Source organism: Carya illinoinensis, chromosome 15 (genome assembly GCF_018687715.1).
Source record: "Carya illinoinensis cultivar Pawnee chromosome 15, C.illinoinensisPawnee_v1, whole genome shotgun sequence".
NCBI lineage: Eukaryota > Viridiplantae > Streptophyta > Magnoliopsida > Fagales > Juglandaceae > Carya > Carya illinoinensis.
Genome location: NC_056766.1, coordinates 35,308,026 through 35,335,932, shown reverse-complemented (window position 1 = coordinate 35,335,932; position 27,907 = coordinate 35,308,026). Strand labels below are relative to the sequence as shown.

General features: G+C 35.9%; 3 protein-coding genes and 1 pseudogene across 4 annotated transcripts; 1 reads left to right on the top strand and 3 right to left on the bottom strand.

Moving 5' to 3' along the window:
- Positions 1-1,047: 1,047 nt before the first annotated feature.
- On the bottom strand, positions 1,048-6,153 carry LOC122296085 (annotated as a pseudogene).
- Positions 6,154-11,597: 5,444 nt separating this feature from the next.
- On the top strand, positions 11,598-20,028 carry LOC122296084 (LEAF RUST 10 DISEASE-RESISTANCE LOCUS RECEPTOR-LIKE PROTEIN KINASE-like 1.2). 2 transcript variants are annotated; one of them, XM_043105497.1, is made up of 4 exons: positions 11,598-12,653; positions 18,379-18,417; positions 18,524-18,802; positions 18,949-20,028. In XM_043105497.1, exons 1-4 carry the CDS (start codon positions 11,852-11,854, stop codon positions 19,872-19,874), a joined length of 2,046 nt encoding a protein of 681 aa, XP_042961431.1. In that variant the 5' UTR covers positions 11,598-11,851; the 3' UTR covers positions 19,875-20,028. The 2 variants fall into 2 exon arrangements, with proteins under 2 accessions (XP_042961431.1, XP_042961432.1); XM_043105498.1 differs by lacking the exon at positions 11,598-12,653 and adding an exon at positions 15,668-17,424.
- A 255-nt stretch (positions 20,029-20,283) lies between these two features.
- On the bottom strand, positions 20,284-20,781 carry LOC122296872. The gene has a single exon (XM_043106668.1). The coding sequence runs from the start codon at positions 20,779-20,781 to the stop codon at positions 20,284-20,286; it is 498 nt and encodes a 165-aa protein (XP_042962602.1).
- Positions 20,782-20,842: 61 nt separating this feature from the next.
- On the bottom strand, positions 20,843-26,819 carry LOC122296871. Its single transcript, XM_043106667.1, has 4 exons — positions 26,663-26,819; positions 25,417-25,949; positions 24,774-24,972; positions 20,843-20,949 (listed from the first exon to the last, which is right to left on the bottom strand). The coding sequence occupies exons 1-4, from the start codon at positions 26,817-26,819 to the stop codon at positions 20,843-20,845; spliced, it is 996 nt and encodes a 331-aa protein (XP_042962601.1).
- Positions 26,820-27,907: the final 1,088 nt, after the last annotated feature.

Here is a 27,907-nt window from a genome sequence, read left to right as displayed (position 1 = left end):
CTAAATGGTGGCACAAGGCCATGTCGTGTTTGAGTTAAGATGGGATGAAACATTTAATATATATGCGTTTTGTTTGGAGTGCTATTTGCTTTCTTGAACAACCAATAGTTTAAGTTGTTAGATTGTGAAATTATCACTTCTCTTTCAACATTTTGACTTATCAGATTTACCTGAAGCCATATGGCACCAAGGCTTCTTAAGTTTAATTGTTAGTAGCATTCTCCTTCAATAATCGTGAGCCATGACTAGATAAAAAACAGAGGTGGTTGTGATGGGCCCTTTATAGTATAAGATAATCTTTATAGTTTACATGTTTTGTTTAGTCCTTTATTTTCTCTAAAATTCTTTCATTGGTATATATTAAATGCCAATTGGATGTGGTGTTCTTGTAAGGCATGTTGAAATATAATGTGGGTTTGTAATTTTTATATAGTATGTTTTAGTACTGCCACTTTTTGTTTTAATCAAAGATCATTCTGCTTGAAATAGTATTTTTCGACGACAATAAAATCGCCAAGAATAGTACTGATTTTTCCCAGCGGAAATTAACCATAGTTACCAACTTTTATCGGCAGAAAAAGTCTATTATTTACAACTACTCCACAATCTCACCAGAAATGGGCAGTTTGCACACAACAATTTTGGCTACGATGCGGTGAGCATTTTCTAGCTATAAATTTTATTTTTTGGCTAATTTTATGCTTTTTCCCACTACTTGCCTGAAAAAGTCATTTTTCTTGTAGTGATAGTCTAAGTCAATTGCTACCATAATAGAAATTGTGTTTCATCTCCTTAGTATTCTTCACAAAAGCTTCAATTTCCATATTATTCTTCTTCACTTAAGAGCATAAACACCATTAATTAGGTTGTGCCTATACATTCTTGAAATACTATAGTAAACTATTATCATTTATTCTTCAAAACTAACCTGTAGTACTCTTCCCATCAACTTGTGGTATTTTTATGATTATTTGAACTGCCTATGTAAATATATATATATATATATATATATAAGATTATATAGGGAATTACTTTTGCATAAGGACATGATTACAACTTACTAACATTGACTCAAAGAACTATAAATTTGTTGTGGGAGCCATTCACTGGGTATTACTACATATTTGAGGCAATCAAATATAGTTGTCTTCCATAGTAAGGTCTTTTGACAAGCTAAAACATGATATAAGTGACACAAATACTCAGTTACTACCAAGGATTAAGATTTCCTTTTTTAGGGAAAAGATGCTTTTCAGGGCATCAAAGAATCAGAATGGAAAGCCCCTGTAGTTGAAGAATCACCTGGAGATTGTGATGAGGAAGACAAAAAAGGCTTCGGTGGGATTTGCAAAGAGTCAAGGCTTCCTTCCAGCATATCCACAACTCTACTCATCGTCGGACGATTTGATGGGTCGGTCTGTATGCACCACAAACCCACTATTATCATCTTCTTTATATTTTGTCCATCCTCTTCATTTATAATGCCTAGCATCCATAGTTTTTTTATCTAGTTCAAGGCATTCGTATATCCAAGGTGGAAAGAATGTTTCGCTATTATGATCAGTCTCAACATCTATATTCTTTGGACCCCTAACAATTTCTAAAATCATCATTCCGTAGCTAAAAACATCTGATTTATGTGAGATCCCTCCAAAATTTCTACAAAATACTTCCGGAGCTATATATCCCACAGTCCCTCTTGCACCCAACATTGATATGATACTATTTTCTCTAGGGCATATCTTTGCAAAGCCAAAATCAGAAATCTTTGGACAGAAGTTTGCATCCAAAAGAATGTTGTGTGGCTTAATGTCAAAATGCAAGATTCGTGTGTTACAACCTCTATGTAAGTACTCTAATCCTCGAGCTATGCCAACTGCAATCATATATAATGTTTCCCATCCCAATTGATGATCAACCTTTTGTGGAGTTTTTTGGTATATGAACTTCTCCAGAGATCCATTAGGCATAAACTCGTAGATGAGAGCTCTTTTAGAACCCTCGAAGCAAAAGCCTCTAAGAGTAACAATATTGACATGAGAGGTCCTACTAATGCTCGTAACCTCGTTAATGAATTCCTCACCATCTCCTTTTGATTCTTTCAAAACTTTCACTGCTACAAAAGAACCATCTTGTAACTTTCCCTTGTAGACACAACCATAGCCTCCTTGGCCTAATTGATCTCTGAAGAAGTTGGTCATTTTCTTGATATCTGAGTAACTGTATCTTCTTATTGAAAATGGTCCATTATTCCTTAGAAATGTCTTGACACTATGATGTGTTAGACTTTCCTTCTTGATAAAATGAATAATATTAATGGATGTAAACTTTCTCTTGAAGCAGAGGCCAATTATCAGAACTCCAATTACAGTAGATAAACTAGCTGTAAACAAAGAATAAAGATTATGCAACTATATAGTGCATAAAGAAAAGTTAATCAAAATTGCATTTTTTTATATGTGGTGACACCAAACTAACACTGAAGTAGGAAATTATGCTGATGTCTTGGCTATAACTATCTAAAGCAGAATTGGGATTTAACTTGTTAATAGCAGGCAAACATAAAGCCCCCTTGAACATGAAATAGGTTAAAAAAAATGATGGAAAGTAGAAGTTTGAAGTGTCATTGCTAGTTTTAGGAACTTTCCAATAGAGGAACCTTATATCTCTATTGGAATAATACTTTAAGAGGTGTTCATTAGCCACACCTTGGGAATGGTTAAGAAAGGAGTTAAAACTTATATGCACTAAAGAAACAAAACACCAACTCCAAATGGACTTCTTTGAGTTTTGTAAGTAGTCCAAGCAAGTATTTTGTATTGATCTCGAAAAGAAACTAGGGTGAAGAGGTATCTTACTGAATGCTATTATCATCACTTTCGATCTACTGACCTTCCGGCCTGCATAAAAACCTGCAAAAAAGAATATGCCATTTTATTCGAAAGTTGAAACCATTTAAGAGAAAATCTAACAAATTGAAATTGACATTCTTTGAAATCGAACAATAGTAAACAAGAACACAAATTTCCAATATAGACTTCATAGCAACAAGTTTTTATTTTTAATTAAAAAAGAAAAAGAAAAAGAGAGCATGAGCTAAAGCTCTTCAAAGATCATCACTATTTAAGGGTGAAATCATGAGGCGGCATTTGCCCATCATGAGGTGGAATAACAGTGTGATATCTAACATTACTCTATTATATAACATAGCATACGATCAAATGTTGAGAATAGTCCTTATAGTATGCTGCTCATTAATATGACATATTATGAATTTCCTAATTAAGATCCCTACTTATCAAACAAATGTGTAAGGCATAAGCTGCAAACATATATAGGAGGGTCAATATATATAGAAAAAAAATATAATCTATTCATTAATCTTTTTCTTATTATCCTTTCATCATCTCATGATGTGGTATTAGATGATAGGTTCACAAGTGAAATATAATAAATAGTCTTCAATCATCTAATACCACATTATAAAATGATAAGAATTGAGGTGATGAGTAGTTTTACTCATATATGTAACATATGCATGTGAAGAGGACATTGGACTTTGGAGGGCCATCTATGGATGTACCAAAGAATTTTGTTTCAGTAGTTACCAAGATAAGAAAGAGATCAAGATAAAGCAAAGCTGTTAGAATCCAGAACCAGAAGAGCCAGTAAGGGTTTTGGGAATCATCTCTAAGCATAACACGAGACATAAAAACATCTTTATACTAACGATAATCAGACATTTTATTGTATCGCAAATTATTCAAATAATTAGAAATTCTATTTGTGATGTTGGAAGGGATTCCGTGTATATATATATATATATATATAACGGCCCCTCTCACCATGTTATTTGCAATTCTGTCCCAGACACAAATGAGTGATGCTGAAATGATAAGAGTGGATGACTTTGGTTGAGGAAAATAGAGATCAATTGTCTTCCAAGAACTTGTTAAAATTGTCTGTGTTTCAGTTAATTAATTAACATGAGCTAGCATAACTTGATACTAATATGCTAATTTGAAAATTAAACCTGCATTTTAAAAATTGAGTACCAAATCTATTTTCAAAATGGTCATCTGCCAATAGAATCTAATTTCTTCATCCTTCTCATTAATAAGTAAATAAACAAATAATTTACTACGTACGTACGAAATCTTCTCTCTTTAATGGAAAGAAATTTTAATATACTTGTTAATCATTGAGGGAAATGCTTGGGAGCCCGCAGGTAGCGGGGCCTATTTCTGGCTTTTTTATTTTTTATTAAATAATTAAATATTTTTTTATAATATTGTGATTTTTTTAAAAAAATATTTAAAAATATTAAATATATAAAAATATATAAAAATCAGAAAGAAAAAACACACAAAATAATTAGCGGTAGGTGTAGTACTTACGAACAATAGGGTGCTTTCCATCGCATGATATCATGACATCATGAGGACTAATTGGTAATTAAGATCACAAAAAAACAATCCAACTCGCCTTGTATTGACTCAAGGCTGGAATGTGTTCTTAAACGAGGGTGGGTTGAATATTCCTAGCCATAATTTCCTACCTTTTAATGTTGACCAGATAAGGCTAGCTAGCTGTGAGATATTAAAGCATGATTTGTACTTGTGTGTCCTAATTTATAAAGCTTCAAATTTCATTATCATCGTTAAAATATAAATTAAATAATAAAATTTATATTTTACTATCATGATCTTAAACTTTTGGCTTGACAAACGATGATTCACATGTTATCAGAACATAAGTTCTAAGATCAAATTCTGTTCGATCTACACTTTATCCCATTTAATTTCATGGTTTTAACGTTTTTTATATGGGGATCATGATTTATTGAGTTTTGAGTAGTACTGCAATATTACTAGTTGCAACCTCAAGTTCTAGCTACCTAGAACTAATTCATTACGTACAATCCGAGTCTGGTTGAAAGGATCGGAGCTTATAATTAAATAGAAAAGATCAGAAGTATATAGAAGGGCTGACCAACTAGATTTTTGCAGTTCTCTGATGCTTCTCCAATGGCTGACTCTAATCTCAACGAATGGTATACATATGCACTTTAAATATATATGCCATTATATATGTATATGTCATGCCCTATACCTAATTTATAAGCTGAAGAACCAAACTAACCTAGTTAGCAAAAAGAGAGAGATGAGTGCTTACCGACTGAGTTGTTTAGACCACAATTAAAAGATTGCACTCCGTCACGGCAAAAGCAGAGAAACCGGGAGGTGCTATTAGAGCCGCACCTCCCACCTGAGTCCTGACACCCACTACAAGCAACCTCCAACGATTGCTCGTATTCCACCTCAAACCCTTTCTCCAGTGCTCTAATCAGAGACGGTGCTGCTCCACCCGTATGATCAGGGTCTTCATTGGGAGCACTCGTTTTCAAAACGGGAACTTTCACAGTATCAGTACAAAAGTCCTTAAATTCAGATAGATTGACACTGGGCGGCAAATTGTCGTCTACGAAATAAGCATTATTCCAAGCTCCAGGGCTGCATTCAAAACTATTGCCGGCCGATATGGAGACGGCTTGAGTGCAGCCATAGAATAAAGTTAGGTTCTGAACGGTTGAAGAATAATCATACAAAGTGTAATTCAAAGCGGTAGTCAGCTTTTTTTCAGGACAAAGATTTCCCCAGAGGTCCATTCTTGCAATGGTCATATTGTTGGTACTCTGGTTGAAATTCAGTACCCGGAATTTCAGCTCTTCAAATTGCAAAACAGGGTATTCATTATTGAAGCACTCCAACTCGTACCCCTTATCCCTATGCCCGCAATAGTCCGGCCGATCATCGACTATCCAGTAAGGGAACGGAATGTTTCTGAAGCGTCCACAGTTGTAGGGACGACCGCACTCCACATAGAAGCGATCATCGTCGATGCAGTAAGATGGTGGAAGTAGTAGTACTGTTAAGATGATGAAGAAGGAGATGAGGAGGATGGAAGGTAGAGATGTAGAGAAATATGGGGCATCCATGTTTGTAAGGAAAGCGGGTGGAGTGAGAGATGATCAGATGATGATGATGATGATGAGGGTACGCGCGTAATGCAAGTTAGTGTGGGACACAGCATATTAATTGTTGAACAATGATTGGATCAAAACGAAAGAAATACTTAACACACGCAAGTTGACCACTTCCCTTGGGAGAAATCTTTTTTTTTTTTTTTTTTTTTACAAAATAAAAAATTGAAAAAAAAAATCATTTAAGGTAACTTACGAAGAAACAATTGTGGAACAGCGGAGATGGAAGAGAATTTGGGCTGTGCTAGAAATATTGGCCACGCATTTAAGATAAGGAATGAGCGGGCCGGGAGTAATGATCCAAACGATAAAATAACTCAAATATATCATGAATAATATTACATATAATTATGAAATGTGTAAATATCGTGTAATTATTTTAAAAAAAGTGGAGTCTACGATTAAAAAGTTAGTTTTTTTTCATGTGGGTCTCATATTAATTCACTTTTTTTAAAAAAACTGCGCAGCATTTACACAACCACGACTGCAAATATCATTTCTCATATCTCAAACCTTATCTTCCAAATGAAACAAATCAATGAAAACATTTGAGAAAATTTTCATTACAAATAGATTTCATAAAAGTAAATTTATTAATCGACTTGATTTAATGCGATATATTAAATTATAAAATTATTTTTGTTATAAAGTAGTTATGATATATCATATGAAATCATGTGAATTTATAAGTTTATTTTTATAAAAAAAAAAATTATGACTGTATTAATACTCAAAACAATTTCGAATAACTTTAGCCCTAATTCGTGATGGGACAAAAATTAGGGATAAAAATTTTGATGGGGCCTTAATTTGTCCTACTTTTACTTTTATCAGGATTATTATAGCTTTTAGGGGAGTTCAAGTAGTTTATATCCTGAATTTTACCATTAAAACCTTATGAATAAAAATTAATTGACTAATTTTAATAAAACTATATATGAATTTAAATAATTTCAATAAACATATAATTTAGGTATTTAACCTCAATTGTCAACCTTTTTTTTACCTCTTATAGAAGGAGATAAAGAAGTAAGTTTTAAGCACATGGTAAAGATAGTAGTTTATGCACAACAACAAATTTAATACAAGGTACTCGTTCATCTCCTAGAAAATAAAGAACTATATGTTTTCTCTTTCAATTTTCTATCATTTTTGTAAAATACAATGATAAAAAAGTTAATATATAGTTCAGTGAATGATTCAAAAATTTCACTAAAATTGGTCTGATTTCTGAATTATTCAATTTGAATCGGTTGAATTGGTCTGAGTCAAAATGTTTTCTTGAGTATTTTGTAGGTGATGTTTGATACACCCTTGGCTTTGTTGTGAGAAAATTCAGAGAAGTTAAAAAGTTCAGGTAAGCAAGGTTCATATGCTAGACTTTGCATAAAAAAAATGAATTGAGGAGTCAAAATGTTTTTTTGAGTATTTTGTAGGTGATATTTGATACTCTCTTGGCTTTGTTGTGAGAAAATTCAGAGAAGTTAATAAGTTCAGGTAAGCGAGATTCCTACGCTAAACTTTGCATAAAAAAAAAAAATGAATTGAGGTTGATTTTAAAAAATATGCATGTTTTTTTATGAAAAGAAATTTGAAACAACCTGAGTTATTTGTTCTGTATTACTCATTAAATCTATATAAAAAGTGAAAATTATTTTTATTATGACTGGTGTAAACATAAACAATATTTTTGACATCCTATTTCTAAACTATGCAAAAAGAGCGAATATGAAATCTGAGAATTTGTGCATGATTATGTGAAGATGCTTTGAATCTATTTTGATTATGTGAAAATTATATGAATTTGTTTAGTACTCTATTTTGATATGATGTGGCATCTGAAAAACCTTGGGCATGACTTTCTGATTCTGTTTCTATTCTGTTCTGTTAAGGCCCCGCCATGGGTGATAATAGTATTATAAGACCCTGCTATGGGTGATAATAGTGGTATACGACATTGCCATGAATGATAATAGTGGTATACGGCCCTGCCACTGGTGATAGTAGTGGTATACGACCCTGCCACGGGTGTTAATAGTGATACACCGCCCTTCCAGGGGTGATAATAGTGGTATACAGTCCAACCATGAGTTATAGTAATGGCCTCTATTTGAGTGCACACCATTTGGTGACAGAGTGATTTATGTTCTACTTTGTTATCTATATATGTATAACCCTACCACAAGGGTTAAACGTGGCCTCTGTTTTAATATGATACTCTGATATAATGATGATGATACTCAATTATGTTATGTCAAATGATACTTTTGAATTAAAATATTTTTAAACTTTTGTTTTGATATTTTTTATAGAGAAATGATATACACATAACATATTTCACAACAATTTACACAACACATTTTATAAAATAAGGGTATTTTTGTAAAATTATGTTAATTTTATAAAGGAGTTTACAAAAATACCTTCCTTTTAAACATTATTGTGTAAAATGTTGTAAAATGTGATATGTGTTTATCATTTTCCTTTTTTATAACATGTTTTGATTTCCACATTTTGAAAGCTAAAATGTTTTGTTTTGTATTCTAAACTCTGTGAAAAAACTCATGTTTACATACTAGTATATATTATCTGCTTAGTAAGTTATTAATAATTCACCCATTACCTCCATAATATTTTCAAATATTTTGGATGTTTCAGCTAAATATCAAGAATTCTAAGCATGAGTAAGACTGTGTGAGCATAGTAGATTAAGTACAAAGAGGGTACTTTAATTATTGGAGAGTTTATTCAGTAGGTTTGTTGTGCTATGTTATCTAGGTATTTTGGAAGGTTACCATTTATTTTGAGAATTTGTGGTGTTCTTAGTTAATTATTTTGGAGTAGTTCATTTAAAACAATGAGATCTATGTGTAATTAAGAAATTTGAGTTTATATCTATAATGTGAGATATGATTTTAGGTAATAGTTAATAACTCTCTTACCCATCCAAGACCGGGGCATTACACAGACGGAGAGAAGTGGTGGCATTGTAGAAAGAGGGAGAGTGACGGAGATGAGCGGGAGATATATATATATATATATGTATATATGTATATGTATATATATATATATATAGAGAGAGAGAGAGAGAGAGAGAGAGAGAGAGAGAGAGAAGAAGAAGAAGAAGAAGAAGAAGAAGTGGGTATTACGCTTTGATATCCCAAGGCCAAAATGACATCATTCTGGAGGATGGACTAGGGTTTTCCTAAATTTTTAGGCCTTGTCGTGGGATGGGCCTCATAAGTGGCGTCAAGCGTGGCATTGAAGGGCTGAGCAGAAACGTGGTGGGTGAGCGGTTGGTGTGCATAAGTGGCGGGTTGGGCTTACGGGAGGGGGGAGAGAGAGAGAGAGAGAGAGAGAGAGAGAGAGAGAGAGAGAGAAGGAAAGAAGGAAAGGGGAGGTGGTTACGTAGTAGAGTTTTGATCTTAAGGGGTAAAAACGACTCCATTTTACGTCTTAGGGCTAGGTTTTTTCCTAAGGGTTTGGGCTAGCTAACAGGTTGAGTTGTTTCACGCTTAATAGGTCATCTTAGTGAATTTCTTGACTCCGTTCGAGTTCCATATATGCAAGCATCTCTTAGAATTTTGAAGTATATCAAAAGGAAAACATACTCCCACCTACAAAATCCACCGACAAAATCCACCGATTGGGTTTTTTTTTACTTAATAATTAAGAAAGTGGTTTTTAATGAATTTTTTATTTTGATTTTTTATTTTGAAAATCTTCAAGTGATTTAAAAAAACATTTGGAAAAAAAAAAAAAAAGAATTTTTTGTTGTTCGATAGATCCCCTCGGTTGGAGTGGCAGCTCCCATATCAAAATGACACTAGTTTTTTTCCCAGCTTCAACTTGAATCCATCTCAAGGTCTTTGCTGATTCAGATTGAGATAATTAATTGTCTTGACACAAGAAGATCAGTTTCTAGATATTGCATCTTTCTTGGTGAGTCCCTCACTTCCGCAAATCTGAGAAGCAAAATACAGCATGCAGATCTTTTGCTAAAGCATAATATAGATTCATGGCCTATGCAGTTTGTGAACTCACTTGGCTTCAATCCTTACTTTGTGATCTTCATCAACAACATCCTCACCCTTTAGTTTTTTTGTGAGAACCAAAATGCTACTTTCCATATTGCAGCTAATCCTGTAGTTCACAACAAAACCAAGCATATTAAATTGGATTGTCATCTTATTAGAGAAAAAATACAAACCAATGTTCTTCAGACTCCACCCGGTTCTTCTTCTCATTAGAATGTTGATTTGCTTACAAAACCTCTTGGCTCTACTATTTTTCATTCTTTGTTGTCCAACATGCATGAATGTTAATAATATCTACCATTCATCTTGAGGGGACTATTAACTACAAATATATGTTCAAGTGCAATATTGTAAATTTTCAATCGAGATGGCATGCATTATAATTAGTTAGTAATTGGTTTGTGAGTTAGTCCGCTTTTCTCAGACTTTCAATATTCTACCTTGTATATTAATCACTTAAGTTGAATACAAGATTTTCAATAGACTTCTCTGATCAGTTGTTTCATCTCTCTTTCATTTGTTTCACCAATGTCAATTTCAATATTAAATTCGTTATTAAATTCCTTGGAAATTTCTCTTCATATGAGGCTTCAATTCAAGCTGACTTGTTCAAAATGAGTTAGTCATGGATGTTAACTTTCTAACCCATTGTGCACGTCACGCTTAAAACCTCTCTCTTTCAAAGAATCACTACCTGAGGTTGGAACAAAATATCACCATTAATAGTCATGATATTTTATTGGGCATCCCCTTTTATATGAGTTAGTCATGGGTATCTGGCTTGTTTTGAAAAATTCTATTCTCAACCCGGTACGTAGAGTACTACACCTAATAAAATACATACATAGCATAATTTGATTTGGAAGATAAATTTTAAAATATAAATCTTACAAATTAGATATTACCGTTGAAGTTACATGAATGATATACTTTATACACCGACTTAAAATAAAATAACTCTTTCAACTTTGAAGCCATTTGGCAACCACAAAACTCGCATACACAATGATATTTGGAACTGATTCACCCCCCTTTTCCTCCTCTTAACACTGTTTTTTTATGGTTTTCTCTTGAAAATATGACATTCAAGACTACCCTTTTTTATGAGCAGTAATGTGGAGGTTTAATTTATAGAGAAAAAACCGTACTAGTGGAGTGTATAGAGAAAAAATTAACAAATGATTTATGAGCAGAAATGTGGAGGTTAGGGGAGAAAATTACTGCATGTCCCATTCCAAAAAATAAAATAAAATAATTATAGAAGTAATTAAAAGAAGAAAAAAAGAAAGATAAATTATTATTATTAATATTTGCTCGTAATTCATTAAATAATTATTAAAAAAATTATTTATTATTCATTATTTGTCAACCAATTACGTAAAAATTAGAGGACGAGATGTCAGTAGATATGATCAAGAGATGACCACGACCCATGCACATACGTTTGGTCCTTATATATGTTGCGTCTGGTGGCCGCCATGGCTACCATTCAACAAGACTTTTCTCATGGTTCTAGTCAATATAGGGCTCAACCTTCCTTCCTTTCACTTTATAATATGAGAATTCCAACAACCTCGATCGATCTCCTGATCATTCCCACTTCTCCCTCCAAACAAAATTATGGTCAAACTTGCATCTGTTAAATATCATTTCTTTCGTTTTGATCCATTCATTGTTCAACAATATGCTGTGTCCACACTAACATGATTAACGTGCCCTCATCATCATCATCATCTGATCATCTCACACCCCACCCGCTTTCCTTACAAACATGGACGCCCCATATTTCTCTACATCTCTACCCTCCATCCTCCTCATCTCCTTCTTCATCATCTTAACAGTACTACTACTTCCACCATCTTACTGCATCGACGATGATCTCTTCTATATGGAGTGCGCCTACAACTGTGGAAGCTTCAGAAACATTCCGTTCCCTTTCTGGATAGACGATGATCGGCCGGACAATTGCTGGCATAAGGATAAGGAGTACGAGTTGAAGTGCCCCAATAATGAATACCCTGTTTTGCAATTTGACGAGCTGAAGTTCCGGGTACTGAATTTCATCCAGTTTACAAGCAGAATGACCATTGCAAGAGTGGACCTCCGGGATAATCTTTGTCCAGAAAAACGGCTGACTACCGTTTTGGATTACACCTGGTATGATTACTCCTCAACCGTTAAGAACATAACTTTGTTCTATAACTGCTCTCGGCCTAGTCTACCGGGCATTAGATTTGAATGCAGCCCAGGAGCTCGGAATATTTCTAATTATTTCGTAGACGACTCTTGGCCCGGTATCAATCGAACTGAATTTACCGAATTATGCGATCCCACTACTGTCAAAGTTCCCGTTTCCAATAGTACTTTCTTCAATGATCATGAAGACTCTTTGGATGGAGCAACGTTACTGATGAAAGCACTGGAGAAAGGGTTTGAGGTGGAATACAATCAATCGTTGATGGTTGCCTGTAGTGGGTGTGAGCTGTCAGGTGGGAGATGCGGCTCTAATATCACCTCCCAGTTTGTCTGCTTTTGCCGTGACGGAGGGCAATCTCCTTTTCTCTGCTCAGACGGTATGCACATTTTTTTCTCTGCTCTCCTGGCCTTTCAATTGGATGTGAGTTTTGATGTGGAACTTACAATTTTTAAAAAGTTAAAACAACAATATTTTTAAAAATACAACTACTTAATGTAAATTAAGATTTCTACAAATATCGACCTGTTTGCTGAATTTATTAAAAAGTTTAGGCTTGTTTTTCCGTAGATAGATTAATCAATTCATGTGGTATGGTTCTTCGTCTTTAAGCTAGTATAAGTAAGAGGTAATTAAATTTGGTTATTCAATTTATATTTTAATGATAAGCTAGTATAAGTAGGTATTTAGACTTGTGAATAGATTTTTTCATTGGATAAGTTGAAGCCTCCATTCTTGATCATGTTTTTTCCTAGCTAGATTAATCAATTTATGTGGTATGGTTCTTCTTCTTTAATTAGGTATAGGCCACATTATAGCATAGTTTAAAAAAATAAAAATAAAAAATAAAAAATAAAAACAACAACAACAACAACAACTACTCTAACCACAAAGAAATTGCACAAAGTAATCTTATAAACTGACATAACTTGATATGGCTCGTCATATTATAAAATTACTTTTATTATAAAGTAAATCTAACGAATCAGATCAAATCGTATCAATGCTTCTACATCATCGTTTACTGGCAAAACTCTCGATTTCTTAGCCCACCTATTATCCTATACCTAACTCTTGGAGATTTTTCCTAGATTAATGATTCAATAAGTTTACTTGCAAGTTGCATTTTTCTTTTGATAAATATATACTTTCATAAACTCTCAAATCCATAGGGATTCTCTCTTTAGAATTGAGTTTTTACGATACTTTGAAAATAAAAAGAAGTCATTTGATTAAGGAAATAAAAACTTAGTGATATTATAGAATAAAAGCACCATAAAATATATTTTTTCGATGGACTGGGTCATGCTTGTTGAGGGGTCATCATCATCAAATATTGTTGAAATTTGAACCTCTTAGAGCATTCACATTGGTTAAGGCATATGCATATATAAAATCACATCTTTTGAAGATCCAATTTGTCATACAAACAAAACTTCCACATTGGTTTATGCAAATTTGAGACAAAATAATAATAAAATATTATCATTTTATTTTTTTTTTTTTTTGCTTTTTTTTTTAATAGAGTTTGATCTTCAAATATGTAAAATATTTAAGTAAAATATTTTTTGGGGAGTGAATGAGTAAAATATGTAGTAAAATATTTAAAGGTAAAATATGTAGAAAGAGAGTGAGAGGAGAGAAAAAGAATGAATAAAATATGTTTTGGAGAGTGAATAGTAGATCTTTAAATATGTAAATGTACTGTTCATAGCTATGCAAATATTTGAAGATGCATAATCTAATGTAGATGAATTTAGACTCATATTATACAAATATGACTTTACATATATATATATGCATAGATCAATGTGAATGCTCTTAAGGCCACCCCTCAGAGAATGCCATAATATCTTGCAGCCATGTTATCTTGGTCAACATTCAAAGCTTGGAGGAAGTGGCCAAGCCACACCCTTGTTTAAGAATATGTTCCTTTTGAGTCAAATATGCTATTTTTAATATTTCTTTGTCCTCTCACCGAGTCCTCATGATGTCATGATGCGGTGAGAATCACCCCATCAATAATTCTACAATTTTTTAAAAAACGAAAAATCTCCTAAAAAATTATTCTTACTTTCAAGGATATAATTCAGTGGTTAATTAGATTCTCTATAGCTTCTATCAGAACTTTAGGTCTTAGAGTAGGAGAGAAATAGACGGACAAAGTGGGTTCTGTAACACCTATGATGACTTGAGTGAATTTTTTAAATAATATTAAATGTTCAATAAATATTGTGAGACCTACTTTATGTGTAACTTTCTCCCTTCAATGCCCTAGAGTCCGAGCAAGAAATCTAGGAGATCCAAATCCTTAATAAACTTGGTGATTCAAAAATAAACTTAGTGATTCAAAACTAAAAGTATGGTTTTCGAATAATTAGCATACCAGTTTCTAGTAATGGTATTGTTAATTAACTTGAAATAGAGAGTTTTAACAAAGAGTGGCTCTACAGCCACTGATTGGGTCCCGACAACTGTAAAAAATATATATATATTAGGAGAAGTGCGCGGGACCCATTATCAGAATTCCAAGCATTTCTCTTTAACAAATTCTTGAAAATAATAACTCTCTCAATTTTATTCAAATAGTGATTCTCTTTTTTATCATAATTCTTATTATCCTCATTCACATTTGGTGATGAGGCATATTTTAACTGAATGCCAGTTGAGTAATTGATAAAAGGAGTCACTTGAAATGTAATAGATTACAATATGTGATTAGCGATAACAAGGTTTATATCCATTTATTGCAAAAAAGAAAGGTGTTTTGATCATTTTATTACTTATTTTTATACATTGTTTTGATGTTTCTGTTTGGTCAACTTATTCCTTCTAAAATTATTAGGTCGAAAACTATATACTTTTGGAGAACAGAAGAGTCTTTAATACTCTTTAATATCACCGTCTTTAATATCATCAAGATTTTTAAAGGCTATGTTTCCTGCTCAAGTCTAAGTTGCTGTTTAGACAGGGAGATGAAAATTGAAAGTTAAATAAAATATTATTAAAATATTATTATTATTTAAAAATTTAAAAATTTTGAATTATTTATTATATTTTATGTAAAAATTTAAAAAAATTGTAATAATAAGATGAGATAAAATTAAATAATTTCATTATCCAAACAGCCTAAGTCATTATTCACCTTAGCCCATAAATATGTGAAAATATGAATTTTGTTGCTTTAACAAAATACTTGATTGATTAACCATACTCTGTACTGTACTTTTAATGGGCAAATAACCATAGTACTTATAATTAAGATTAATGGTAGATATATTTTTAAGATGTCCAAATCTCGTATATTCTTTTTGAAAAATAATAGAGTCCACCGTTAAAAAGTGGATTTTTTTCATTTGGCTCCTAAATTTATCCCATTTTTCAAATCATTTTCCTATAATTAAATCAAAAAGTGTAGACTATGATTTAATTTAAATTTGCTAACTAATTGTTCTGAATTAATGAAAAGCCTATTAACTAACACAAAAAGATTATGTTAAAACATATCTTTTGATAATTAATAAATTAAAAATATGTGATGAATATATATACATAGAATATTCATTAATGTGGCTTGCTTTAGGAACTATATTTCAGAGTCAACCAGTTTCCCTCATACGCAAACCGACCAATTCCCTGCACGTTTCCAACATCTAGATCATCATTTTCTCTACTCGTTAACTTTGGGGGCATGCGGAAGGAAGCAAGAGATAGACTTCTCTTTTCCCTCCACTTTCTGTTCTACCAACCACAGCTTTTAACCAATCCACTCTTATCATGTTAGCATCACACAAACTTGAGCCTTTTTTTTATCACCATCCAATGTTTGTTTGACATATGTGCAGCTTTTGTCTCATTCGTTTGTTTGGTAGGTAGAGGTCTTTTACTGTAGGAAATTTTCAATACGTCTCAACCATGCATTTGTGGCTTACTTTAAGGACCATTTTTGACATTAGGGTGTTAGATTATTCTTCATTTTTTTCATACATACATGCATACAAATATATGGAATCATGATGGTGTCCCCCATTTACTTGGGATGACGGTGTCTTTCTTACTTGGAGTGCAAAATTGTCAATACCTTTGAAAATTTGTAATAAGAAAACGAAGATTTTAGATTACTTTTGTCCTGAATGATGTGTTGTTGACTGAGACATTCAAAAGATAATGGCTGAGAAGAGTAGCCAATGCGAGAAGATGTACTTAGGAAGTTGGTAAAGGAACAAATCTTTTTGCCGTTGCTTGAGCCTTTGTTTTGATTTGCCCCACCATTTCAAACTCCAATTATAAACCAAATTACAATATAGAAACTTCTTCCAGTTCCAGTACATGGTAAGGCTCTTTCCTTCTTCCTCTGTTTTCCTTTACTCCTTGCTTCCTTCCACCCCAAATGGACCTCCAAAACCTCTTCATGTCCTCAAAACCTTTTCATATATGCATCTTTTTCTTCATCTTCTTCACTTTGGCCAAACACACACTTTCCCTAGACACAAAATTTCAAGCCTGCATGCCTCGAACTTGTGGCAATGGTCTAAATATAAGCTACCCGTTTTGGATACCTCATGAGCAAGAATCTTTCTGTGGCCTGCCCAACTTTGAGGTCATCTGTAGAGACAGAAACTTGTTTTTCTCAATTTCCAATGTCGAGTATATCATTAAGGATATCTTTTACGCCAACCATTCATTGCTCATCGCCAATGCTGCTGCCTATAAGGACACATGCCCTGCTCCTTTGCACAATATCAGCATCCATCGAACTCAATTGGATATTAGTTCGGATAATAGTGATTTCTCCATCTTCTACAACTGCACATCATTGCCTGATTACCCTATATTTGAAATAGAGTGTGCTAGCAATAGGTCCCATCTGTATTCTTTCGCCGTTTTCCACAAGGAAGCACTGGAGCAAAACTATTCTTCAGGATCGTGCCAGTCCTTGGTTGATGTGCCTGTAGATGTGCAGAGTGGAGTCAACTTCACAAGCTTATTGAAAATGAATCATACTGAGATTATGAAGATGGGTTTTTTGTTGAATTGGAGTGGACATGATTGCAGCAGTTGTCAGATAAGTGGTGGACGGTGTGGATTCGATAATGATAAGTTTCTTTGTTTTTGCCAAGGCGGGCCTCATCTAAAAATATGCAATGATGGTAATTTCGTAGGAAGATTCATCATCATTATTGAGTAGTTTCTTCAAACTTTTCTTCCTTCTCTTCTAGGCATGTGTTAAAGGAACACTATAATGAGTTCAATTCTCTCTTTTAGCTTTTTTATAGTAAAAGGTTCATCAACTAGCACCGTAGGTGAGAAGATCTCGCAGCTTTCAAATTTCAATTTTAACTTCATCTCAGTAAATTGGACATTGATGGTTTCTTGGATTGTTTCTCTGGGAATAGAAAATGACATGATCTGAACTTTTGAATGACTGATTGGTCTGGCTTTACATTCATTCTGCATGGTCTGTTTCATTATTTTCTTGAAGTCCTTAGTTTTCAGTCTAATCTACATTCAGTCACATAAAGCTAGGGACTAAAAATTCAAATATTGCAAATTTATTAGGTTCTGATAGAATTTTCATATTCAAGTATTCTGTCCTCTGCTCCAAAACATGGACGAAATCCTAGAAATTCCTAAGCATCTGTCAGACATAATCTGTAATTTCCAGATTGTTGGTGAGCAAGAATCATGACGTTGGCACTAAATTACTCTCAGAAAACAGAGCCCACTAAAGGGGATGGTTGAGGATTGGCTATGTCTAAGTTTAAAATAAAATCAATTAAAAACATCAGGTCTCTGATACCATGATATCCTGTCTCATTTCCTCCTTTACGCTATAAGTTTATGTAATCTTCCTGTTTCTTGAAGGTCCACTGTACGAAATCTTTCCTACCTTTCTCATAGTTGATGCCACTGTACTAAGTCCTTTAACCTTACAATTCATTTTCCTTTTTGCACTATGCTTCTTTTCTTTGCATTCAATTGGATTAAAAAAACAAATTATGGGTTGGTTTTGGCTATATTAATTGAGATAATTTTTTCATAGTTTTTTTTATGGCACAAGTATTCTGAAACTTCATTGATTCCATATTTGCTTACACTTACAGATAAACAGAAACGGAACTGGCGGACAAAGCTTGCCATAGGTAATATATTTTCATCCTTTTTTCTTGTCTCTTCGGGGTCTATCACAAACATTTCTCCAATTTGATCATCAGTTTGAACCTGTTGGCACTCTTCCTTGTACCCCAGGTGCTGGCACAGCTATTGGAAGCGTGATCATAATGTGCATCATCTTCTTCTTCTATCAAAAACGCTACAAGAAGAAATTTGCAGTGCAATATGTGCGTTCCTCCTTTGAGTCTCGAAACATCTCTTCTGATCATCCTTCCTCCACAACGACAGATCCTGAGATGGGAAGTAAGTACTTTGGAGTTCATCTCTTCACCTACACCGAACTTGAAGAAGCCACAAACAACTTCGATTCACATAAAGAACTTGGGGACGGTGGCTTTGGCACTGTCTACTATGGTAAGAGCCCACGCACAAACACAATACTGTTTTCATTCAAGTTTTTGGTACAAAACTACAAATCGTGATTTAACACAATACTAAAGCATATATCCTTAGTTTAAACTCGACGAAAATGTCTTTTTTCTGATATATTTGATCACCAGGCGAGCTTCGAGATGGGCGTGCAGTAGCAGTTAAGCGCTTATACGAAAACAACTGCAAGAGAGTCGAGCAATTCATGAATGAAGTAGTAATCCTTACTCGCTTACGCCACCCCCATCTCGTCTCACTTTATGGCAGCACCTCTCGCCACAGCCGTGAACTGGTGCTGGTTTACGAATACGTAGCCAATGGCACTGTTGCCGATCATCTTCATGGCGAACGGGCAAAACCTGGTGCACTTCCTTGGCCTACTAGACTGAACATTGCCATTGAAACCGCAAGTGCTTTGACATATCTCCATGCATCTGCTATCATCCACCGCGATGTGAAGACCAACAACATTCTTCTCGACGACAATTTCTGTGTCAAAGTTGCAGATTTTGGATTGTCTCGTCTCTTTCCAACGGATGTCACCCATGTTTCTACTGCTCCACAAGGGACTCCTGGCTATGTCGATCCCGAGTATCATGAATGCTACCAGCTTACTGAGAAGAGCGACGTTTTTAGCTTCGGAGTGGTGCTAATTGAGCTTATATCATCCATGCCTGCTGTTGACATCACACGGCATCGACACGAAATTAATCTATCTAACATGGCTGTCAACAAGATCCAAAACCAGACATTGCACGAGCTTGTTGACAAAACTCTTGGGTTTGAATCAGACAGCAAGGTCAAGAGAACGATAACTGCTGTTGCAGAGTTGGCATTTCAGTGTCTGCAACATGTCAAGGAAAGCAGACCATCTATGGCAGAGTTGCTGGAAGAACTAAATGATATACGGGAAAAGGAGTACATTAAGCACAAGACAGGGGAGGTAGATATATCTGCAGATGATGCTGCTTTGTTAAAGACTCATTCGCAGTCACTTTCCCCGGATTCTGCTCTAACTTGGATTGGCAGCTCTACAACATCAATTCGCAGTACATAAATCTACCCTTTTCTATATTTTGTTTTATATATAAAAAAAATCCTATTGGCCACGCATCCATAAATCATAATTAAGGCTAAAAGGTTTGTTACTGCACAACATCTTCTATACGATAATCTCTTGATTTTGAGTAAGAGATGTAAATATTATCTCAGAGCTGTCATGGGTTCTCTTAGGTCCACCTTATATATAGCTTTTCAGATTGATTTATTCGTTTATAATAAAGAGTTTTTTTTTTTTTGTTTTTTCCAATAAAACCAAAGTATCTGTATTTCATTGATAATCAATCGTTACAAATCTTGTCCTATACGAAAAAGCTGTAAAGACCCACCGGGCCATCTTCTATCCATACATTTTCTTCATTTACAGTATAAGCATGACTTGCTAAAAAATGAGCTAACTTATTTCCTTACCTATAATTATGTTGGACCTTCCAAAAGGGTCTGTTGGCAAGAAGAACTTTAATGTCCTCCACCTTCTGGCCATTCCATTTCCATTCCCAATTTTCTGCTGAATTATTAATTGCCTTTATGATTCCCAGTACATCCCCTTCAAAAAAAGCAGGACTAATCCCTAACTCAGCACCCAACTTCAAGGCTCCCCATAAAGCATTGGCTTCAGCAAAGGCAAGAGATGAAACTTGCAATTTTGGCATACTCAGAGCTACAAGAACTTTCCCTTCATTATCTCTTACAATCACACCTGCCTCTATCTTTTTGTTTTTTGGATCGAAAGCTGCATCCCAATTTATCTTCACAACTCCTCCCCTGGGTGCAATCCATCTCACCAGACCTCTATTAGTTTGTTCTCTCGCTGGACATAGGTTCTGAATAGACTGAGCTTGTTTGTACTCTTCAATACTGGACTTGGCCTGGTTAAACACCTTTCCTTGGACTGAGGAAAACATTTTCAAACACAAACTTGTTCCTCCTCAACTAGATGTTTCTCATAACAGTTGCTGCCAACTCCTAGTCTTCCTCCTTTAATCTCTCAACCATCTTTTTCCAAACTAACCCCATATCTACTTCACCATAGCTCCACTTCTGTACAGGGCTTCCTTTCTCTACCCAAACATCTGTAGCAGCCAAGCAACACCAGAGGACGTGGCATATGGTTTCTTCTTCCCTCTCACAAATGGGACGGCATGGCTTTTTAAGCACTCTTCTTTGGACTAGGTTCATACTAGTAGGGAGGATTGTTTAGAGCTTTCCATATGAAGACATTTACCACTCCTAGCACAGATAACTTCCACAGAGTTTTCTAGCCCACTTTCCCTTCTAATCCATATGACATTTCCCCTACCAACTTCCTCTTCTTACTAAGTTCAAAATAATAGGCAGATTTGACACTAAACAAACCATTCTTAGATGGTGCCCATATCTATTTATCAGGTAAACGTGACTGACTGACTGGGATACTGCAAACTAGCTCAGCTTCTTCCTCAAGAAATATTCCTTTCACCAGTTCTTCTTTCCACCTCCTTTGGCCCTCATCAATTAAGTTTGCCACCCTAGCTTCCTCACTCAGATTTTGTTTTGGTGATTGAATCTTATAAGACGATTGCTTTGGTAGCCATTTATCCCTCCATATTTGAATATTCTGCCCATTTTCCACCCTCCAGACAAGCCCTTCCTTCAACAGCTCAGTCTATAACACCTCAAAGAAGGTCCACTATGTGACGCCCCCAACTCCCACGTACGGACACGTGGAAATCGAGGCGTCGGAATGATGACAACACGGGTTATGTATTCCATCGCTAAGCAAGAAATCCACCATTTTCTAGGAAAATTGTCCACGAAAATCCACTTACAAAATCCCGACATTTTTCCAGAAAACGGTCCACCAATATCCTTTAACCAAAACTCATCATTTTTCCAGAAACTGGCCTATATCCAATATCAAAACCAATTTCCAATTTTATTGTATGCACCATGATCTCCCTTAGGGATCATCCGCACACTCTAGCTCCTATGCCACACCGTAGGTAACGACCACTCATGTGACATCTACACAAGCGATACATAGCTCTGCGCCCAGAGCGTACCATGACCAAGCATCCTCTAGTCCCCTCCAGCTGAGGGACCACGAAGTCAGCACGATAACGTTACCGTATTGTCCAAGCCTGTTGTCACCCAGCGACAACCCAGGGGATGTCATTCAGTATTTTCTACTTCTGAGTGACCAAATGAGCTTGACCAAGATAATGCCTCATCTCGACTTGGGGTCATGATACACATGCACCCAAAAATCCACTTTTACACATAAAAACCCAGTTTTCATTTTCTAACAAATGTACATGCATGCAATATGCGAAAATCTAGTTTTTCCTTTGACAAACATGAACATGCATACTCCATGCAATGCATACACTAAGACACAAAATATCCAACAAATCCCAACATCAACCATACAAATAACTCCGTCCTCCAATCCATCCGACCCCCGACTCCTCGAACTCAGTCCGGCACAACCAACCAAATCACAATGTATTATTAAAGCAAAAATATATTTAAATCTTAAAAAAAGCTCAGAAAATACTTACAGCACTATAATATAATACTCGGATGATCAATGAGATGCAAAAGGTGGCGGCAGACCAACATGACAGTGCAAATGCACTATGGCTGTGGTTTCAAAATACCCAAATTTGAACGGGAACAAACGAAGACTAGGGAAAGCTTGTAGGGTTTAGCAGTGTTGACGAAACTAATGGTGGTGGCGGTTGGTCGTGGGTGGCGGCACACAGTGGAGATCGCCCATGAAAGGTGGAGAAAGGTTGTGGGAGAGTGGGGGAGAGTGTGGCGGCTAGGGGTCACGGTGGGGCATGAGATTGGCTAGGGGAGGTCACTGGTGGAAGGGGAAGCCGATGGTGGTAGCAGTGAGGCGAGGCGGTGGCGCACGGCAGCGTTGGGTTGCTAAACCCGTGCATGAGAAACCCATTTCAGGATGAGAGTTAGCTACGTGTTGGGGGCTTGAATGTGGCTGGAGATCAAAGAGGTGGTCGAGGGTGGTCCGACAAGGCATGGGTGGCTGTTGGCGGTGACGTTGGGGTTGCATTTTGGAGGGAATGAACGAAATGACCCATTCGGGTGGGGTTTGCGTGCGGGAGAAGGGGGACGGTGTAGGGGCTGAGATCGGCGGGCCTAGGTCGCTAGCTTAGAAGAGAAAGGGAAGGGGGTGTCGTGCGGGTTGGGGGAGAAAAGAAGAAAAAGAAAAGAAAAAGGAGGAAAGAAGGAAAAAAAATTTAAAACAAAAACAAAAAAGAAGAAAGAGGAAAGAGAAAAATGAAAAATGAAAAGGAAAGAGACAAAAACGTCCAATTCTTTCAACTTGGGATCTTAAAACTGAACCAACAAAAAGGATTTAAAACACTAATTTAACTGACTTAAAAAGAATAGATAAATAAGAAGGCAATAAAAAACACAACTTAATAAAATAAAATAGTAAAATCCAACAGTAAAATAATTTCAAGTAAATGGCCAATAAATAATAGACTATAATTAATAACAATAAATAAATTACAAAACTTGAAAATCACAAAATAATACCACGAAAATCACGTTTAATTTAAAACAAGAGAACCACTAACCATATAAATTTAAATCATCATTCAATAAAATACTCATGAATACGGGGTATCACACACTGCCTAACTTTCCCTCTAACACCTCAGTCTATCTATGATACTTGTCCTTAAGCACCCTAGCCGCATTGTTTAGCCAGGAAAGCTCTATTAAAACTCTCCACTTCTCTAAATCCCAGCCCTCCACTGGTTTTTGCCATCCTCATTTTTCCCTAACTCCTCCACCTTATCCTCTTTTCGTTGTTTCTATGACCCTACCAGAACCTTAACATTAAAGCAACAATTTCCTTAAACAAACTCTTTGGTAGAGCAAACACAATCATATGGTAGGTAGGTATGGATTAAATGACAGCATTTAAAAGAACTTCCTTCCCAGCTGGTGATAAGAACTGATTCTTCCAATTATCAATCTTGAGCCATATTCTATCTCTAATGCCTCTAAAGGTATTGTATTTAGGCCTCCCCACAATAGACCTACCCACCATTGTGGGGAGGCCTAGATACTTCCTATAATTTTTCTGCACTCTTGCCCCTAAGTCTTGAGCAATCTAACCCCACTCCTCTTTCCTACCATTTTTACTAAACAAAATGGTAGACTTTTGCTTGCTCAAACACTACCCTGATGCCTGTTCATATAACTTCAAAAGAGAGCTGATTTTCTATCATTCATTCCAGTTTGCCCTCCAAAAAATGATACAGTCATCTTCAAAAAGTAGATTTGTCAATCTAATCCCACCCCTAGCCACAACCACACCCCTAATCTCCATTCTCATCTCAAACATATTTATTAAGTTGTTCAACCCTTCAACACACAACAGAAAGAGGTATGGGGATAATGGATCCTCCTGCCTTAACCCTTTCGTAGGCCTTATGATACTCCCTGAACTTTCATTTATCATCACAACATAAGAAACTAAATTAATACATGTCATTATTAATCCAATCCATCTACCACCAAAACCTAACTTCTTCATCACAAACTCCAAAAAAGGCCACTCAACCCTGTCATATGCATTGAAAATTTCTACTTTCAGTGCCATGCTTCCAACTCTCCCCTTCAATCTAGTCCTCATAGAGTGCAGGGCCTCATATGCAGATATGATATTGTCTGAGATCAAGCGCCCAGGTATGAAAGTACTTTGGTTTTTAGAGATTACATTATTAAGAACCAGCTTCAATTTATTGCAAGGGCTTTTGCCATCATCTTATATAACACATTACACAGGCTTTTGGGCCTGTAATCCCTTACCTTTTTAGGTCTGCACACTTTGGGATGAAAGCCACATATGTGAAATTCAATTCATTATTCATCTTACCTCCATTCAAAAAATCTAGAGCTGCTTCACTATCTTCCCCTACTGTACTCCAACACACTTGATAGAAACAAGCATTGTAACCATCAGGACCAAGGGACTTATAAGGTCCCATCTGCCTCAAGGCTATCTCTACTTCTTCTCTGGTAAATGGTTTCTGTAGGTCATCATTCATGGTGCTAGTAACTCGAAGGTCTAGAAACTACAGACAATCCTCTATTAGTGAGCTAAATGGAGCTACAGTTTTATGAACTTCATCAAAATGTCCCCTGAAAGCTTCAGTTGTCCTCCTAATCCACTCTCAAATTCGATTGGGCATCTATAATAGAAGAATCTGGTTTTTCTCCTTCATTTGATTGGCTAAAGCATAAAAGAATTTGGTATTCTTATCCCTCATATTGTACCAATTCCTCTTAGCCCTTTGCCTCCACTTCAGATCCTCTTGCTCCAAAAACCTTCCAACCTCTTGTTGCAAATGACTTATTTCATCAATATTTTGAAGCCCTTCTACATCTTGCAGTTCCTTTGATTCTAGTAGTTATCTGGTCAATATTTCCACTCCTCTCTCTATCTTTCCTTCTGAAACCACTAGCCAATGTTCCACCACATATTCTTAAGAGCCTCTGCACTTTCTCTATAGGCTTACTTGACTGTACCTTCTTGCCCTTTCGACCATAGTCTTGCATTCCTCCTCTTTCAACCAACTTGCCTCAAATTTGAAAACATAGCACATTTTGTTCAACCTCCTTTCTGATTCCACAACAGACAACAGTACTGCCTTATGGTCAGAACTTCTTACAACAAGCCCCTCCACCACAACATCTCTAAATATACCTTTACATTCTACATTCACCAAGAATCGATCCAACCTCTCTTTAATACATGTGTGATCAGAATGTCTATTGCTCCATATGAAAGGATTTCCCACACAGCCTGCATCATACAAGTTGTTACTCTCCAAAGCCACTTGAAACTGGGCCATTTGGTGGTCAACTCTCATCTTCCCTCCAACTTTCTCTTTTTGGGAAAATATCTCATTGAAATCCCCAGCAACACACCATGCAGTTCCTTTTCCAGTATTTATTCTAGCCAACAACTCCCAAGAGAACCTTCTTTTTATGGTGTCAGGATGTCCATAAAAACCAGTAAAAACCCATTCCCCTCTACCATCCTCTCTTACTTTTACACTCACATGTCATTGGGAATATGATTGTATTTCTATTACCTCTCGGACAATATCTCATTGAAATCCCCAGCAACACATCATGCAGTTTCTTTTCCAGGATTTATTCTAGCCAACAACTTCCAAGAGAACCTTCTTTTAATGGTGTCAGGATGCCTATAAAAACTAATAAAAACCCAATCCCCTCTACCATCCTCTCTTACTTTTGCACTCAAATGTCATTGGGAATATGATTGTATTTCTATTGCCTCTCCATCTTTCCAAAAGAGAGCAACCCCCCTCTCTTTCCTAACAGATCAATTGCAAAGCACCTATCCATCCTCATCTTATTCTTCAATGTCTCCACTCTCATAGCTTTACTGGTCTCAATAAGGAAAATAAGCTTGGGCTGCTTTTTCTTAACCAATTGGCTAAGATCTTGAATTGTTCGAAGATTCCTAAGCCTTCAGCAGTTCCAACTTAATAGACTCATAATGACTAGTGGGGATGCCTAGCAGCCTATACCATTGAATTCAGTATCTACTCATCTACATCTTCCTCGTCCATCTTGGCCTTTTTTCCCTTACTACCCTTTTATTCTCCCTCATTCACTACACTCAATATTTCTTTTCATAACTGTGATAGAGATGAGAGATTCACCTGGAGGATTTGTCTGTCGTGCCCTCCTCCTCTTCTAGCTACCTCCCTTTTGTTTCTCTCTATTTCAAACTTGCTCGGACTTCCCTCCCTAAGTCTTCCTTTTCTTGCACATCAACAGAAATCAAGTTTAATCCCTCACCCCCATCATCCAACCCCCCTCCCATAACTTTCTTCACTCCCTCAATCCCTGCCTTCCCCACCCTTCGATCCTCAGCAAGATCCTCCATCACCTCAATGTTCCTTCCTCTCCCCTCCCCTGAGTAGCCCTTCTCCATCCACAACTAGAATTCCTTGTAGATTATCTTTAGATCCACTGTCTCTATGGTATTTGTTTGTTTCCCATCTCCTCTCAAAATTCCTTCGATTGCCTGTTGGTGCTCTCAGCCAAGATCTAAACTGAACTATTCCACCATTGCCATAAGACCCATCATTCTCCCCTTTATCACAACCCTACTTATCATGTGAGAAGCAGTCACATTTAAAACATATTTTAGGCAATTTTTCATATTTAAAGGGGATCCACATACTTTGGCCTTCAAATATTATTGTTCTTCCTCTCGCTACTACCTTTCGTAAGTCACACTCCACTCTCACCCTAAGGCATCTTCCCCATGCTACATTACTCTCATTGACATCCACTACAATAACCCTTCCTATCGAATTACCAATCTATTCACCCATTCTCCAAATCATCCCTCCTAGAGGGAGATTGGACATCTGGATCCATAATTTTTCACTAGAAAAGTCCAATAGATGCGACTAGGTCATTCCATCAAACATCTTCATCATGAATAGCAAATTGTCAAATAACCAAGGACATCCGTCCAAGACTCTGTTTCTGTCACTCTGATTTGCAAACGTTATTACAAAATAGTTCCCTTCAATTTCATGAAATTCCATCGGTTTGCTCACACGCCACACCTTATCCATCATTAATCTAACTAAATCCTTCCTAATCACCTATTCAAAGCAGATCTTCCCTACCAGACTTCTCTCGCCTTTTATTTTTAGTTCTTTTATCTCCTCTGTTTCAATCTCGATGGGGTTCTTCTCTTGTTCATTCAAGTTCAATCGATCCCAACGCTCCTCTAAACCCTCCATTTCCTCCACTCCGACCACTAAGGTGATCGAAACTCCTCCTCCCTACTTCCTACAGAGTAGTAGCAGACTACCCAATTCACCTCTATAGCATGTTGAGACGATTGAGAGAAGAATTATGTTTATAATATAGAGTTATTTCAACTATACACCAGCATTGCAAATATAGTAAAGATGAAACCTTGCCATGGTAAAGAGTGAAATATGTGGTGCAAAA